The sequence below is a fragment of the Oryza sativa genome, chromosome 7 (genome assembly GCF_034140825.1).
Source record: "Oryza sativa Japonica Group chromosome 7, ASM3414082v1".
Lineage (NCBI taxonomy): Eukaryota > Viridiplantae > Streptophyta > Magnoliopsida > Poales > Poaceae > Oryza > Oryza sativa.
In genome coordinates, this window is record NC_089041.1 from 20,178,529 (window position 1) to 20,197,283 (window position 18,755).

The 18,755-nt window shown below is 44.5% G+C and overlaps 3 protein-coding genes across 3 annotated transcripts; all 3 read left to right on the forward strand.

The window, feature by feature from the left end:
• The first annotated feature begins 5,285 nt into the window (after positions 1-5,285).
• On the forward strand, positions 5,286-6,876 carry LOC107277710 (AAA-ATPase At5g17760). Its single transcript, XM_026027199.2, is given in 4 exon segments — positions 5,286-5,337; positions 5,715-6,094; positions 6,096-6,356; positions 6,359-6,876. Coding segments are annotated over 4 exon segments (1,134 nt in total). The 3' UTR covers positions 6,800-6,876.
• Positions 6,877-10,681: 3,805 nt separating this feature from the next.
• Positions 10,682-12,444, forward strand: LOC4343389 (AAA-ATPase At3g50940). The gene is made up of 2 exons (XM_015790234.3): positions 10,682-11,806; positions 11,904-12,444. Exons 1-2 carry the CDS (start codon positions 10,742-10,744, stop codon positions 12,291-12,293), a joined length of 1,455 nt encoding a protein of 484 aa, XP_015645720.1. The 5' UTR covers positions 10,682-10,741; the 3' UTR covers positions 12,294-12,444.
• Positions 12,445-14,086: 1,642 nt separating this feature from the next.
• On the forward strand, positions 14,087-16,059 carry LOC4343390 (uncharacterized). The gene has a single exon (XM_015790235.3). The coding sequence runs from the start codon at positions 14,291-14,293 to the stop codon at positions 15,629-15,631; it is 1,341 nt and encodes a 446-aa protein (XP_015645721.1). The 5' UTR covers positions 14,087-14,290; the 3' UTR covers positions 15,632-16,059.
• Positions 16,060-18,755: the final 2,696 nt, after the last annotated feature.

The window sequence follows — 18,755 nt, forward strand, 5'->3', positions numbered from 1 at the left end:
AGACGAATTTAACAAGGTATATTAATCCATGATTTGCTACAGTGATGCTACAGTAATCAGCCGCTAATTATGGATTAATATACATCATTAGATTCGTCTCGCAAAATAGCCTAGGGGTTATGGAATCGGTTTTGTCGATAATCTACGTTTAATAATCCTAAAAAACAAGATTTCGGAGGGCTATTTAATAGCCCGGAGGATCCAAACAAGGCCATTATAGCGAAGAGCAATTTTTCTTACTAAACTTTTGTTACTAACAATCATCTCAACCCACTATTGCTTACTAGTCTGTCCCAAAAAAAAGCCAAACCCTGGCTATGAACTTAGACACGCATGTGTCCGGGTTCGTAGCTAGGATTGGACTTTTTTTTGGGACGGAGGGGGTATGAGTTAGGAGCATGATGATTGGTAGATTATGTTAAAAAATACTTATATCTTGGTATAAATTTTAAATTTCTAGAATTGCTTATATCTTAGTAGAATGAAGGGAGTACATATTTGCCACGTTTTAACACTTGGTTGGTACTTGCATTTCATCAAGAACACTACAAATTATGGCATCTATAATGTGAGCCACTTCTAAAGTGTCCTCACTAATTAAGGACATTCGTAGGGAAACTCATGTCACAATGGAAGATACCCCTAGATGGGCTCCTCAAAATCTAAATCAGCCCAGTGAGGATACTACAGTCCACAATGGTTGTCTTGGCCCAAAGTAGTCCAGATGAAAAAAATCCCTAAATACCCCTCCCCAGCCCACTCTCCTTTTCCTTCTCTTTTCTTCCGCTCTCTCTTCTCGCTTCTTCTCGTCGCTTCTTCTCCCCGGCCCAATCTCGCCGCCGCCGCCACCGCCTTCCTCCGTAGCAGCAGCCTGCCGCCACCTCTCTCCGTAGTAGCAGCCTGCCGCAGCCACCTCCCTCCTCTCTCCCGGTCTCCCCCGTTGCCGCTCACCTCTCTCTCCCGCCGCCGCCGCTCGCCATCCGCTCTCCCTCGCTAGATATGGCCGCAACGCGAGGGCGATTAGGAGGGCCGCCGCTGCCGCCGGAGCTTCCTCGGCGAGGGTGACGAGGAGGGCCGCCTACTCCGCCGCGCAGCCGTTGACGACGCATGAGCGTGGTGGTCAACGGCGAGTGGCGCGCGGATCTAGTCGTCGTCGTCGCGAATCCATCGTCGCCGCTGGAGGTCGCGTGCCACGCCACCGGATCCATCTCTCTCCTCTCTCTCTCTCTCTCTCTCGTCGCGGGGTCGTCGCCAGAGGCCGTGTGCCGCGCCGCCACCCCTCTTCCTCCGCTCGTCGCCGTCGCGGGGTCGTCGCCGAGTCATCGCTGTTGCGGGGTCGTCGCCGAGTCATCGCTATCGTGGGGTCGTCGCCGTGGCGGGGTCATCGCTGGTCATCGCCTACTCCCAACGACGAGGGCGAGGGGTGAAACGGTAAAATATGGTGTGGTAGCGGTGTCCATGGGACACTCACCTAGCCATGCCCTCTGCAATGCGTCTCCTGGTTCGGTTTCACAGCAAAAAAGTGGTGAGGAACGCGTCCCCTAGCGAGACCACACGTGCCTAGCTGAGGGAACGGGCGTGGCTGAAAAGCTAACGGAGGGTGGACGGCCGTTCCCAGGGCTACGACCCTGGGACACGCATTGCTGATGGCCTTAGGTATACATTCATATTCGGTAGCCCGTTGCGTCAAAAAAAAAAATCGGTAGCCCGCACCTATATGTTTGTGCTTGTCACATATTTAAGCAAAAGTAGTACTACAATTTTGTACATGTTTGTATTTAACAACAAAATTTTGGGTTTTTGACATCTTAGAATTTGGAAAGGACAAGAAGTTCTCAAAAAAATAATAGAGAAGGGAAAGAGAGTTTAAATTTTACAAAACTGCAATTATCTTCGCATAATTCAATTGACATACTAATGTTCTATATTACTAAATTATTAATTACTGTTGTAGTTTAATGAAATGTATACCGATAGTTTGACATACTAATCGTAGTACTCTAGATTTTCCTCAAAAAAATGTTATTCAATAAATTTTGTGGCCTTGGTTCTGGTTCCGATCAAGTCACATGCAGGCCAGGGTGTGGGGAATTTAACTATTTGCCACTTTTAGATTTGGCAATTGTTCAAATGCCCCTATTAGATTTGTAATTAATAATAGCCATTGGAGAGAGAAGCTTTTCTAATTTTTTTTACCACTTTTCGCGCTGTACACCGCCACATGGGCTTGCCAGCGTGGAATTGCACGTGAAATGACCATTATACCCCTGCATCCAGAACCCTAAATCAGCCTTAACCTCTCCCTGTCTCTCCCGATTGATTTTATAATTCATTTGACTGATATATAACAAACAATATTTAGTAATATAGAGCTACAACAGAGACCATACATACATATATAGGACTGCACACATATATATACAAGGATTAATTAATATTTTCAGCATAAATATGCATACATATATCTTAACAAACTGCTTTTGTAATGATGTGTGGCCTGCAATGATCCTATGAATTGTATGGCTCATGAATTAAGATATTGGATGGGATGTGATGAATTGAGGCGCTTCTGCTATATGTATCGCTTGTTATTTCGATTTGTGTGCATGTTCAGTTTGTTGAGATATATGTATCCATATTTATGCTGAAAATATTAATCCTTGTATGTATATATATGTGTGTGCTGTCCTATATATGTATGGTCTCTGTTGTAGCTCTATATTACTAAATATTGTTTGTTATATATCAGTCAAATGAATTATACAATCAATCGGGAGAGATAGGGAGAGGTTAAGGCTGATTTAGGGTTCTCGATGCAGGGGTATAATGGTTATTTCACGTGCAATTTCATGCTGGCAAGTCCATGTGGCGGTGTACAGTGCGAAAAGTGGGAAAAATTAGAAAAACTCTTCTCTCCAATGGCATATTATTAACTGCAAACCTAAGAGGGGCATTTGAACAATTGCTAAATCTAAAAGTGGTAAATAGTTAAATTCCCCCAAGGTGTGGTGCAAGTCCACTCCAGCACTTGAGCCGGCGAGAGTGGTTGTTGCCTTTTGCATGCCACCCACACAGCCTGAGAACGTCGGGCCACTCCGCGGCAGTACGGCGATGCCAATGGGAACAGCTCTGATCAAAGTGCAAGTTCTACGTTGGGTAATTTAGCCCATCTTGGAGCGTTAAAAAAAACAGAGAGTAAATTTCACAAAACTACAGATACTATGACTAAACTATCATAAAACTACAGATTTAAGGAGATGTATCACAAAACTACACATTTAGCACCAAATTTATCACAAAATTACACATTTAAGATGAATTGTCACAAAACTACACGTTTAGTAACTAAATTATAATAAAACTACAGGTTTAGAACCAATTTAATCACAAAGTAATAATGTTTATAGCTCCACCATAACAATAGTGCTAGGGATTTAAACTCTAAAAGTTGTAGTTTCGTGATAAGTTCAATATTAAATATGCATTTTTGTGATACTTAACCTAAAATCTGTAGTTTTGTGATAAATTTGGTGCTAAATGTGTAGTTTTGTGATACAACTCCTTAAATATATAGTTTTGTGATAATTTGGTCAAAATACCTGTAGTTTTGTGAAATTTACTTAAAAAAAAAACAGCACAAATTTTGTTCCCAACCCTTGAATTATATGTTTTCAATTGCGACCGGTGTCTACAAAAATATTTTGGACTGTCACTGTCTAGATCGCTTTAAAATTCGTGCAGTGAACACCTAACCCTAATTTTATTATCCCCTCTCCCCTCAATCCTACTACCACTTCGCTCCCCTCCCTCATGCAAGCGCGTTCCACACCCTCGCCGCCGCTCAACCGTCCTGGTGCCAGGCCTCGCCGGAAGGCGACAATGGCGCCAGCGAGACCCCTCCTGACCGCCCCCCTTCCCTGTCTCCTTCCTCCTCAAGCTGTTGGCGGCGAGATACACCAGCCACCAACGCTAGTCCATCGTCCTCCTCTATCCCCGCGACTCCGGCGCCTCACCGCCCGCTCGTTTCGCTGCCAATAGCTTGGCCACAGTCTCTCATGACCATCCCTCTAATCCCGGCGACCTCCCCCTCCCACCCCCTCTACCCCTACCCCAGTACCCCACATCTAGACCCTAATTCGTCGATCCTCTAGTAGAGTTTAGATTGACATCGGCGACGAAGAAGAAGAATATATTGTCGGAGTTAGAGAATAAGCACATGTAGTAACAAATCGTGAAGAACATGCACTGATCCATAATCGGTAAAATTTGGGAATGTATTTTCTGTTGACAGAAGGTTAGCAATTTCATTTTTTTTTTACTTTCTACGTCTCACAAACATGAGATAAAGATACGGAGGTGTCAAGGATGTATGTTCCCTGAACATTCTGAAGGCTCATGCCCCTTTGAAATCCAAAATCTTCTTCTGGTTGGCCATGAAGGGGAGGGTCCAAGTGGCCAAACAACTGAAAAAAATGAACTGGGGTGGTAGTCCCAATTGCAAATTGTGCGGCTTGGAGGAAGACGTTAATCACCTTTTTTTCACCTGCCCTCCAGCTAGATACCTGTGGTGCTGTATGAGAGATGCCTTTGGTTGGGATAGCATTCCTTCTAATAGGAACGATCTCATGCATTTCATCCAGTGCAATGGGGGGAAGAAAAACTCTAAGTGGATCACTTTGTTTGTGGCCTGTTTTTGGGTTTTATGGCTAGTTCGAAATGATTGGGTTTTTAATAACAAGTTAATAGCTGATATCTCTCACTTGCCTCACAAAGTTGTTTCCTTTCTGAATCAGTGGAGACTTTTGGCGACCGCGCAACTAAGGGGAGAACTGGATGCGTTAAAGGAATCACTCCGTGTCAGTATCCAAGGGACAGGCGAACAATGCAACAATGCAAACGTTGATTCTTCAGGAGTTCTTAGCTGACTTTTGTCGCTGTTGTCAAGTGTTCCCTGTCTTGTTTGTTTTGGCGGGGGAAGGCTGTCAGAAAAACTGGCGTTTGAGGTGGAAGTTCTGTTTGTCTCATGGCTTTTCAAGATGTTTGGAGGCTCAAGATCTAGGTTTTATTCCGTCTAGCTTGTTTGTGCTGTGCCAGAAGCGGTTAATTTTTTCTTTTTTAGCTGTTATAAGCCAGGTGTTTTGTGTGCTTCAGGTCTAGCTGGTAATCCCAGCAAAACTGTTGTTGGTCATGTAAAGAACTCTTATGCTTGCTAGTAAGCTGGGCCGTTGGCCTTTTCTCTAAAAAAAAGATAAAGATACGGGAAAAACATGTTCCTGAAGAGACCCATGAACAGAAAACTAGAACGGAGCTTTGTGGCATTGGATGATCCGTCGCATCGTATATCGAATGCATGCAACAAGTGTTAGCGTGTAGCCGTGCATCACGCATTCACGCTTCACGCAGGAGGCACGCCTCGAGACCGTGCCCCGTGGTGCGTGGCAGTTTGCCTGCCAGTGTAGCAGTCAACCAGTGTACCCGACCCCTCTCTGGTGAAGCCCAGTATTCTCCCAGCCTTTCTCTGCCGTCGCGACCACGCGGGGTTCCCTGACCGGAATCCGCTTTCCCTTTCCGGCATCCCCCCCTCCAAACCCAAAGAATCTCTCAACCCCCGCAGCTTCCATTTAAGGAAACCATCCAGCACCTATACTGCGGCCTAGTGCCACTGTGCTCTGTGCTACTGCTACAGCTACTCCTCCATTGATGAGCGCAAGCAGAGCCCACAAGTTCCAAGAAGGCGAGAAGACGAGCGCGCTCGCCGTCGGTCGGATGGACTCCTCCTCGGCGGCGTACGGCGGGAAGGCGGTGGACGCGTACCGGGGCCTCGGCGGCGGCGTACGCCGTGCTGGCGCGGAGCATGGCCCGCGAGCTGCTCCCCGACGAGCTCCGCGCCGCGGCGCGGCTCGGGTGGGGGAGCAGGGAGCGCCGCACGCTCGTGGTGCGGAGCCACGCCGGCGGCGGCGGCGGCGGCGGCGGAGGTGGAGGTGGAGAATACGAGGACAGCAACCTCCTGTTCGACGCCGCGCGGACGTACCTGGCGTCGCGGCTCGACCCGCGCGACGTGCGCTGCCTGGGGCTCACGGTGTCCAAGGCCCCGGGAGGAAGGCGACGGCGGCCGCGACGGGTGGAGGGCGCGCCTGTTCATCGAGCCCGGCGACTCCACCACCGACGTGTTCGACGGCGTCGAGTTCACGTGGCAGTCCGTTCCTCTCGCCGCCGCCACGGGCGGCGCGGAGAAGAAGGCCAAGGGCGGCGACCGCGAGTTCCTGCTGGAGCTCAGCTTCGACGCCGACGCCGAGCACACGGCCACGGCCATGGACAGGTACGTGCCGTTCGTGATGGAGACGGCGAGGGAGACGCAGCGGAATTCCACAGCAAGCACGGATCAGCACCAAGCATCAACCACGATCATTTTCTTGATCGATGCAAGGTCACGCTGTCCGGGCTGCTCAACCTCATCGACGGGCTGTGGTCGGCGACCAGCGACGAGCGCGTCATCGTGTTCACCACCAACTACAAGGAGCGCCTGCTCCGGCCGGGGAGGATGGACATGCACGTCTACATGGGCTACTGCGGCTGGGAGGCGTTCAAGACGCTCGCCCACAACTACTTCCTCGTCGACGACCACCCGCTGTTCCCGGAGATACGGCAGCTGCTCGCCGGCGTGGAGGCGACGCCGGCCGAGGTGTCGGAGATGCTGCTTCGCTGCGAGGACGCCGGCGTCGCGCTCCGGGGCCTCGCCGAGCTCCTCAAGGAGAAGAAGAAGCAGGAGGCGAGGCGCGACGGGCAGCAGCAGCAGTAACGCGATCACAAATTCACCATTAATTCCACACATCAAATCAAGAACAATGCAGTGCAGCCACACTGCCACAGTGTCACGTTTCAGCTTGACCGCATTGTTGTTGGAGATGTCGTTACTGTGATCGTTGTTTATCTACTGCTGCATGTTTGTCCATTAATTGATCCTGCACATGCTAATCTATCCCTCTTAACTTTGGGTACTGCTGCAATTTATTCCAAGTAATTTACCGTTTGGATGATTGGAACTAGTAGGGTGGCCCGCGCAATTTGCGCGGCTAGCATCCATGCAATATTATCTGATTTTTTTACACATAAATTTCTTTAAAATTTATTAAATAGTTACCTCATTGTTTTAAGATTTTTTTAAAAAATCAAAACTTATCATCATCAAGTTTGTAAAGTCACACCAGCCGCCACCCCTTTAATCTTGCCCGGCACACTATGATTTCTTTTAATCTTCTTTGGAACCTGTAAAAATTAGACTTAATAGTTTTCAGAGTTCATTGTCATGTCGAGTTCTGTTTTTTATAGTTTCTAGAAGTCCAGTTAAGTGTTGCCACCCTACTCTTTACACCCTACTCTTTTATGGCCTGCCTGCAACCCATTCTATTTATTATCATTAAGATTTTAAAAATTGAACCTGATCATCGTTTCCCTTTTTATAGTTTTAAAAAGTACTGCCAGCTGATGCTATACTTCTTTACGGTCCACCTACAACCCTTTCTTTTCGCCATCTTTGTTGACATTGGGATTTTAATAATCAAGCCCAGTCAATTTTATTTTTACTTTATAGAAGCCATGTCAATCGCCGTGACCACACTCGTTTATGATTTGCCCGCTGCCCTTCCTTTTTTATCATCATTGGTGTTCTATTTTATAGTCTTTAGATGTCCCATTAACCGTGCCATCCTAGTCCTTTACAGCCCACCTGCTCCCTCCTCTTTACGGTCATTTGCCACCCCTCGTGGCTCATTGCCCATGGCAACCGCTGTATGTCACTCTCTCTTCTCTTTTGTTGCCCATCTGTCATGCCGTCTTTTATCTTTGTTATTATCGGTACCTTGTAAAATCAAAATCTTATCATCATTGAGGTTCCTTTTTATTGGATTTAGAAGCCAGCGCTACCACTTTACTCGTTTGTTGCCCCCTTGGCCCGCATTCCGTGGTAACCATCGCCTCCCTTTTCTTTGTTACCTAACTATTCATCTGCCCATGATGTCTCTTTTATTCATTGTCATCGGTGTCTAACAAAATCGAAACTTATTGTCGTTGTGATTATGTTAGAAATCCCACCAGCCGTTGCTGCTACCACATCCCATGCCTTACTCGTTTTCCGTCCATTGGGTTACCCTCTCGTAGCTCCTACTATTCATTACTTGAGTAGCTCGCCCTCCCACGACCCAGCAAGACTAATCTATGAAAACTTTTTCTAAAAGCATGATAAGTTTAATTTTTCAATTGTCAATCTTTTATCATTTTGGTAATTCAACAAAACACATCTGTACAGTTCTTCTGGAACTCTTCGTTACTTAATCTACAATCTTATAATCTAGTTTTACAGGACAACATAGCCTTTTATTTTTTTTCTTCAACTAATGTAATAATTTCTAGTTATCCAAAGTGAACGTTGGTGCTTTTTTAGGCCCATATGTCAATCACGACAACATGTTTTGTGTTTTTAATATATTTTTATTTTGACTTTGAGTTATTTCTAAATTACATTCCTACTTTATTTTATGTTTTCATGATTTTTTAAAGTTTATATTGAAAACCAACTCCAAATTATTTATCATTTATTGCAAATTTAATCACTCTTAATTTTGGATATTTATATACTATATTTTGCTATGGATTCTTATAGGTATTTGGTCTTCACTTATTTAAAATTTTATTATAATTTTGTTTCAAATTTTAATGATATTTTTAAGTTTATTTGTAATTATTATTGAAAATACAATTTTAGAATTTACTTTATTTTTTATTCGGATTTTTAGATAATCTTATGTTGTGTTCTAGATGTTTCAAATTATTTTTTTCCTGAACTTCACTTATTTAAAAATGAATTCCTAGTTGTACTTTCTTTTTATCCAATTAATGTTGGAAATGTTTAGCGTCTGGGTCGAGTATTTTTTATATTTTTATTTCGATTTTCAATGATTTCTTTAAGTTTTTTTAATTTCGCATTGAAATCCAAATTTATAATATATTTTATCTTTTATTTTGAATTTTAATTAATCTCTTGTTGTGTTCTAAATGGACCATTCTTTAAATATTTTTTATTTTTTATTTCAAATTTCAGTAATTTCTAAATTATATTCCTAAATTAAATTCTTCTTTTCCTTTTTTTTTCTTCTTCAACTAATACTGAAATTTCTAGCATCTAAAACAATATTGTGGCCTTTTGAGATGTTTTAATAATAGATAGATAGATCGATCGATCGATATATGGATAGTTCAGAGTGTCGCACCTTGCGCGCCACTGAAGTTGACAGCTGCCTTATATTTTTGACCGCTGTATGCTTGTGTATACGGCATGGCGGCATGCTATATGTATATATGTTGTTTAATTGTTTCTTTTCTCCTAAATATTGCATTGTTATATATTTACAGCGTATACATGCTCTGCCACTTATTAATTTATTTTTATTGCTTTGAAGAACACTATATTTTTTCCAACCAACTTTGAGCACTTAGGCAGTGTTATTTGAACACTTTCCTAACTTTTGCCTCTCGTTTTTCATGTGCGCACATTCTAAACTATTAAACGGTATGTGTTTTACAAAAAAATTCTATAAAAAAATTGCTTTAAATAATCATGTTAATCTATTTTCAAGTTTTTTAAGCTAATGCGTAATTAATTATGTGCTAATCTGTTGTTCCGTTTTATGTGTTGAGAGGAAAATGGTTCCAATTAACCCTCACTAAAGAACACTGCCTTAATATTAAGTACTCCTATTTGCTTGTTTTTGCCATGGGTGAGTACGCAGTGCTGATCTCTTATATCACAGTGTCAAACACTATATGCATGCGGACATGAAACATGCAAGCATGCCAGACTCCTAATTGGATTGCTCCAACTGCCTCCAGGGTTCTAAACATATATGTTGTCTGATTCTTAATGAGACAAAACCCTTAATTGCTCATGATTTTGCCATTATAATATAGGAAAGAATAGGCTAGCCTCAATTGGTCTCTTTAATGTTTTCTACGTGGACCCTGCATATTATCTTACCTTTTTATTCCTAATTTTAGTATATTTTATAAATTGTATTTCTACCTGGACACTGTTTTTCTTTTTCTCGATTAATGTGGGAATTTCTAGCCTCCATAACGAACGTGGTGCTTTCTTTTAAAGCTGACTTAATAATATAATAGATAGATAGATAGATAGATTTCAAAAATTATATGAGACCATAGTCAAGGGGGCATGGTATTTGTCTCTTTTAATTTTCACCCTCTGGGTTGCTTATTGATCATACGATCCTTTGTAGAATTATTTTGACGTACTTTGCACATACCAATCCCCCCAAATTTTGAACCTTCTCTTGTGGTTTGAATTACAATAGAGATGCAATCGATGATGTCAGCAGTAGTAGTAGTACAAACTTTTCTAAAGTTTAGTATACATTCAACCAATACATGCATTACTAAAGAGTAAAGATTTAGCAATGATAAGATTTGTGCATTGTAAAATTTTTGGTAAAGTTTTGTCGTTTTGGGTTTTGTTTGCCAAAACAAAGTGTTGTTTCTTTCATTTTGAAAAAAAAAGCCTAATCTAAATGGATTATTTCTTCCATTCCATGTACTGTTTGGTTCCATTCCACCACCATTAAAAGCGTTCTAGTACCAGTCAACCCAAGCACCCAGCCGTCTCGCCTCCTATTCTGTCGCGACGCCACCACTGCTCGGTTCTCTACCCCATCTCGTCGAACGGTTGGTGGGCATGGACCTCTCGCCGTCGGCGGCGGCGTCGCCGTCGCTCGCCAAGGCGGTGGAAACCTACAGGAAGGCGGTCGCCACGGCGGCCACGGTGACCGCGTACGCCATGCTGGCGCGCGGCATGGCGAGGGAGCTCGTGCCGCACGACCTGCGCGCGGCGCTGATCTGGGCCGCGTCGCTCGTCCGCGCCCGCGTCGAGCCCCGCCCCGCGGAGTGCCGCACCGCCATCATCAGGAGCATCGAAGGGAACGGCCACGGCCACGCTCAGTGCATCGAGAGCCGCTTCTTCGTCGACGCTCACGCGTACCTCGCCACCAAGATCGACCCCCGGTCCATGAGCAGGTTCTTCCTCGGCGGCGGCGGCGGTGGGCGGCGCGGACGGAATGTCCTCTCCATGGTGCCCGGCGACTCGATGACCGACGTCTTCGAGGGCGTGGAGTTCAAGTGGACTTCCGTCCCCGCAGAGGGCAGATTCGCGGACACGGAGGTGTCGCTGGAGCTCAGCTTCGACGCGGCGCACACGGACATGGCGCTGCGCAGGTACGTGCCCTTCATCACGGAGGAGGTGGAGCAGGCGCGGCGGCGGGACCGCGAGCTCATGATCTTCATGAACGAGGGCTCGTCGTGGCGCGGCATCGCCCACCACCACCCGGCCACGTTCGACACGCTCGCCATGGACCCGGAGCTCAAGCAATCCATCGTCGCCGACCTCGACCGCTTCCTGAAGCGGAAGGAGTACTACCGCCGCATCGGCAAGGCGTGGAAGCGCGGGTACCTCCTCCACGGCCCGCCAGGCACCGGCAAGTCCAGCCTCGTTGCCGCCATGGCCAACCACCTCCGCTTCAACCTCTACGACCTCGACCTCTCCGAGGTGCACAGCAACTCTGCTCTCCAGAGGCTGCTCATTGGCATGACCAACCGCTGCATCCTCATCGTCGAGGACATCGATTGCTGCTTCAGCGCAAGGTCGAGGGAGGATGGCAAAGAGCGCAAGAAACCGACGCTGACCAACAATGACGGTGGCGGCGGCGACGACGACGACGACGAGGGAGATGATTTTTCAGAGAAGGTATGCGTCATCCACCAAGAACACATCGATTTTCTTCATTCTCGATTCTTGATTCTTGATTATGGCCATATTTATTCTTGATTCTTTCTGAGTTCAGAGACTGACATTGTCCGGGCTGCTCAACTTCATCGACGGCTTGTGGTCGACGAGCGGCGAGGAGAGGGTCATCGTCTTCACCACCAACTACAAGGATCGCCTCGACGCGGCGCTGCTCCGGCCGGGGAGGATGGACATGCACGTCTACATGGGCTACTGCGGCTGGGACGCGTTCAAGACGCTCGCCCACAACTACTTCCTCGTCGACGACCACCCGCTGTTCCCGGAGATACGGGCGCTGCTCGCCGGCGTGGAGGCGACGCCGGCCGAGGTGTCGGAGATGCTGCTGCGCAGCGAGGACGCCGACGCCGCGCTCAGTGGCCTCGTCGAGTTCCTCGAGGAGAAGAAGGAGAAGAAGAAGAAGCAGGCCATGTGTGAAGCAGGCAAGTAGCGTCATAGCATCAAGTATTCAAGATTCAAGAACTGTCAGGATTGAAGTAGGATCAAGCCATTTTGTGTTCCCCAAGTCCAATCCTTGAGACGATTCAGTTCTTGTTCCTAATTTCCTGTGAACTGCCACTGCTTTCTGAATCTCTGTTTGTTCTAGTCCTCTCCTAGGAACTAATTTGGGATGATTGATTTGTTTCGAACAAATTCGGGCTAGATGATTTGTTTCACAATTCTTAGGGCCGTGATTGGGGATAATCTCCACTTGCATTATGCGGAGCGCAGAAAATTGATTCAAAAAAATATCTCATCCATTCCCCCAATACATCCTAGTCCTAACTTGTTACTCTTCTGTTCTTTCACTTGAGAGCATCATGTTTCAATTTTCACATCGGTTTTGTACCAGTGTTGCCCGCGTTAAGTACTCCTCCCGTTTCAAAATATTTAACACCATTAACTTTTTATCATATGTTTGACCGTTCGTTTTATTAAAAAAAATTACAAAATATGTAAAACTATATGTGTACATGAAAGTATAATTAACAATAATCAAATGATATGAAAAGAATAAATAATTACTTAAATTTTTTGAATAAGACGAATGGTCAAACACGTACTAAGGGGTGTTTGGAAGAGAGGGTTTAACGGTGTTAAACATTTCGAAACAGAGGGAGTAGTCATCAATCTTCTCGTGTTATTCAGCCAGCTGCAAATCTTTGGTTGTTTGTGTTGTGATGGTCTGACATGCCAAATTGCCAACATCCACTCGGTTTATTTGTAAAGTTGGCTGTGCTTGACTGAAAAATACTCATTAAGACCCGGCAATTTTCACTCTGTTCTGTTGCCAAGGTATGCCACTGCAAGACAAATAGCAAGAACCGTGATAGCCTGATAGAGGTTGTGTTGGGAACTCTTTTTCTAGATCCTAACCCCCCTCGTTTTTCACGCGTTTGTTTCCGAACGGCTAATAACAGTACGTTATTTTAGGAAACAATTTTATTGAAAAGTTTCTTTAGAAAACCATATTAATTCATTTTCAACTAATACTTAATACGCAATTAATTATGCACTAATAAATCATCTTGTTTGGGAGAGAACTCAGATAAGTACCAAACCTTCTTCCCCGGACGCTGCGTTCAACATTGCCTTTTGTAAGGCACGTACAACGGTCTCTATTTACCGTCTCTCTAAGTTGCTAATGAAGAAAAATCGCTGATGTGGGCTAGACAACGACTCATAAACACCTATATGAAATATTAAATATAAGCTAAAAAAATAATTATACAGATTGCGACTAATTTGCGAGACAAATCTTTTAAACCTAATTGCTTCATAATTTGACAATGTGATGCTATAGTAAACATTTGTTAATGATAAATTAATTAGGTTTAATAAATTCGTCTCGCAGTTTACTGACGGATTCTGTAATTAGTTTTTCTATTAGTGCTCAAACACCCCATGCGACATTCTATATAATATCTGATATGACACGTCAAAATTTTACGCCCCTAGATCTAAACACCCCCTTACATACCGTATCTAAAAGTGGCAAATTGACAAATGGTTAAGGGGGCTGTTTGCATGGAGGCTAACTTTACCATAACTGTGGCAAGCCATATAAAGTGTGGCTACAACTATGGTAAACTTTGGCTAGCAGATGAGAGTATGACGTATGGGCCAATATGCTAATAAAGTGTGGCTTGACTCAACTGCGGCACGCAACTAAACACTGACATAAGAATTTGTGGCACGTTTAAGGTTTAGTCTAGGACAATAACCAAAACAGCTCATAAATGCCTCCGAATCGGCGGCGGCGGGGGTGGGCATGCGAACCGCCGCGAACGGAACAAGCGGCGAATCGTCGGGGAGAGAGATCAGCGGAAGGGGACCCTACTAGAAAACAGATTTCTCCTCCTCTTCGTCTCGTACCTGCACTGCACATCTCCACGGTCTCAATCGCTCGCCTAATTAAGCCGACGACGCAGTCCTCCGCCGCTCGCAATGGCCGGCCTAGCCGACGGCCGCCGTCCGACCAAGCGGTCGAAGGCGGAAGCCTCGGCCAGCATCCGCTCCACCACCACCATCCACTCGCTCGGCGACGATCTCCTGCTCGCCGTCTTCCTCCGCCTCCCGTCCCTCGCGGCGCTCGTCCGCGCCGCCCTCGCCTGCCGCGCGTGGCGCCGCGCGGTCGCCTCGTCGCCGGCCTTCCGCGCCCGCTTCCGCGCAACCCACGGGCCGCCCTTCCTCGGCCTCTTCTTCGCGCCCTCCGCCCCCGCGCAGGCGCCCAACGTCCCCGCCTTCCCTTCCTTCGTCCCCTCCCGCCCCCGCTACCGGGACATGGCTGCCGCCGTCCGCGGCGGCGACTTCTTCCTCACCTCCCTGCAAGATCGCCCCCACGACGAGCAGCAATGCTGGGACGTCATGGAGATCTGCGGCGGCCACTGCCTGCTCATGAATTGGGATGATGGGTTGTTCGCGGTGCTCAACCCATTGACGCGGCGCACTGAATTTGTTGTCGATTTGAGCTCCGCGGAGTTCTCTGATGGGGCGTGCGGCCAGCATCACACAGTTGAGCTCACTCCTCGCCTGATCTGCTCCGACGGGCACCCCAAGTCGTTCCGCCTTGTGGTTCTTGCCATTGATGACTCCAGGGTGCGTGCAAGCATCTGCTCATCGGACAACACCGGGGAGTGGGAGTGGTCGTCTCTCCCATGGGTGGACATCCCAGAACCTGTCAGGTCAGATGACACTGGCTGCTGGCTCCTGAATGAGGGTACCATGCAAGCCAATGGATCCCTCTACTGGGTCTACGAGGATCGGAGGTATCTGCTTTCGCTTGACGCCGCCACGATGGCGTTCTCCGCTGTTCAGCTTCCACAGTGCCTGAGACATTGTTCTTCCCTTGATGTCGGCGAAACAAAGGATGGCGCGACCTGCATCGTTTACGCGCATCAATTGAATGTCGGCGTTCTGATGCACACCAAGGGTGATGATGGTGCTGCTGAGAGATGGGTGATGGACAGGGTAGTTCCCTTGGGCAAGGAGCTCGAACGAGTCCTTCGAGCCCCGCTGCGCGACGGCAGTGTACTGATGCATTTGGTGGATAACCCCAGACAGGTGTTTGTGTTAGCTGTCCGCGACGGCTACGCGTATTTAGCAGCATCTCCGATGTTCCATGATCCCCAACCTCCTTGTTGGTTCCTGTCCCTATGTTTGGAAACGATGAAACTGGAAAGGCTGTTTCGCAGGACATTTGACAATCTTGTTCAGCCGTACACCATGGCATGGCCTCCTTCTTTAGTCGGTAACTATGGGAGGTTTGCAGTTGAAGATGCTCCATGAAATGCAGTACTCCTTGGTCATTGGGCATGGGAAGAAAATGAGCAGAATCTACGAACCACTGCCTTGCCTGTGATTAAATCGAAATGCTGAAGTGATACTAGAAATTGATTTATTTTTCTTTTGTCGGGTTGGCCGAAAGAAAGGCCGACCAAATTTCATTAAGATTGGGGGTATGTACAAATACTAGAAATTGATTTAGTTTGAAGCTGTATCAAACTGAAGAATCTAGTCAGGTTGCATGATGTCCATCCTTTGTTTTTGGTCTTACACAATATTTTTTTTTTACCTTATGTTTATCTGTTAGTGTAGGAGTCACATAGAGCTTTTCTGAATTAGTGTAGGAGTTCTGAACCTGCTCTTTTAGGATGTCAACTGGGTTTAATTTTTGGCATTCCGGTATGGTATTATTGTTCTATTTTGTATGCCAATCGGATGCATAGTTAGCAATTTATACAGATAATGTTCCTAGACTGTATGATTAGCAGGTCTTCAGACATTCACTCGCAATTGGGGAGATACACAGACTGGATTGAAGGAAAAGAGAAATTACAAAACACACACACACACACACACACACACACACACACACACACACACTTTCCTGGCCATTTATAGTTGTCAACTAGGAGTAGTTGTCATACAGCAAGCATGATTAGCATGAGTCATAGGCTGATTAGCTCTATAATATTGCAATGTCGGATCAGCTGGGTGTTATCCAATCTTTGGTAACTCCAACGAATGAAGATGCTACTTTGTTTTGAGTTGATCAAGTCGAAAATTCATACTGCTTCCAAATGTTTGTTTGGAAAAAAATGCTTCTGCTACATACTTGAGTAGCGTCATCTCAAATGCCACATACTTGAGTGACAAATTCGCTGATTTGCCACAAGAAAGTGTAAGTTTCTTGACTACATTGTCATTGTACTGAACAATCTTATGCAACATTCATATCATTATTGCTCATTGCTGTCCATTTTATTTTATTTTATTTTATTTTTGGTTTATGATCAAGGAGAAATCCTCTTCTCGATTTTGATGGGCAGACCATGCAGCGGCGTCGGCATGGGGTCCCTCGCGAAGGTGTCCTCCTTGCAGATGGAATTTATCCTGAGTGGGCAACAACTTCCTCAGATAGATGAAGATAGATTATATGCAGCCCGTCAAGAGGGACAGAGGAAGGATGTTGAGCGAGCCTTTGGTGTGTTGCAGTCTTGCTTTAACATCGTATGTCGTCCAGCCCGGATGTGGCAGAGGGGTGATGTTATCAACATAATGAAGCTTGTGTTATTCTTCACAATATGATAGTTGAAGATGAAAAGGAAATGACTGAAATTCCTTTGGATTTGAATGAGAACCCAGGAGCATCAATCGTTCTGCCACCGGAAGTGAGCAATTCCTCCAACCCCAACCCATTCTTTGCTGCAGTATTACGAAGGAATTTATATATTCGTGATCGTCCAACTCATATGCAACTCAAGAAAGATTTGGTTGCGCATATATGGCAGCGCTTTGGAAAAAAAGTAGAACTACTCTATATAACGAAATAATGTAATTTAGCTTACTGTTTGCTTAAATAATATTCCCTCCGTTTCACAATGTAAGTCGTTCTAGCATTTCCCACATTCATATTGATATTAATGAATCTAGATATATCTAGATTCATTAATATCAATATGAATGTGGGAAATATTAGAACGACTTGCATTGTGAAACGGAGGAAGTAGTATATGTGTGTGGCTCGTTGTCTTTTTATATGATAGCTTACTGTTTGCTTAAATAATAGCTTACTGTTTGCACAATGTATGGAAGGCTGAAATTTACATTTGATCTAGTATACATGATGAATTTATTAGTCATTTATTAGCCTGTATTAATGGAGAGTCAGCTAAAGAGACCATCCTTTGTACATAGGAGTTTTTTCGCTGACATGGAGTGTAGAGAGAACCTGCGCTGGGCTTTAGCTTTGAGCTTTGAACATGCCCTTAGCTAGTTGATGCCTTAGAATCGAAGCATATGGTTTGTGTATGATGACTAAGCATTAACTATTACAAACTTAAAAAATAGAGAAACATGTCTACCATAAACGACTAATTAGATGACTCTAACCGTATTATTATTAAACTCATCCTTAGGGTAGTCTCGGTTAACTAATCGTAAGTACGTTTCCCAAACTTATAAACGGTATGAATTTTGCAAATAGTTTCTATATAAGAATCTTTTTCTTTAAAATATGAAATAAATCTAATTTTGAAACTTAATACTTAATTAATCATGTACTAATCTCATGCATATACTATATTTTCTATGCTACCGAGTAGCTAAAAAGGTTGTGTTCGTTCATTCGAGAGGAGAGAAAGTTCATCGTGTTTCACGTGCATGCTTTTCAAACTGCTGAACGGTGTGTTTTTGTTTGTAAAAATTTATATACAAAAATTGCTGAACGGTGTGCTTTTGTTTGTAAAAAATTATATATAAAAATTGCTTTAAAAATCATATTAACCTATTTTTCAAGTTTGAAGTAATTAATACTCAACTAGACATACGCTAATGGCTCACTTCATTTTGCATATCTTCTCAATCTTCTCCTTTCTTATTTTATCAAACTTAGCCTAAGCACTAAGTTCTATTCTTTAACTTCAAACTTCAACCTTTTGTTTTCCCTTAGTACACTTTTCAATTTGTTAAATGGTATGTTTTTTGCAAAAAAAAAAGATGTTGTTTGAAAATTTCAAATAAATCTATTTTCAAGTTTATAATTATTAATACTTAATTAATCATGTGCTAATAAGCTTTCTCACTTATCGTGCGTTTGAAAATCAACCTCCAACTGGTTGATCGAACAATAGTTGCAGTTCTTAGTTTATTAATTTTGTTACTTTGTTGTTGCTTATTCATCAGGTCCTTTGAAGACTTAATTTGAAGAACATAGAACATACCAATCTCTTTAAAGAATAAAAACCATCTCTCGTGTTTTGAATAATATAAAGTGCAATATATGATTAGCATGAATAATAACTGAAAATTTTACTACTTTTACCTTACTAAAGTTTAGTTTATTACCAACACAAACCTTTCATAAGTCTAAGAACGCAATGTTTTTTTAAAAAAAGAACTATAAAAAGTT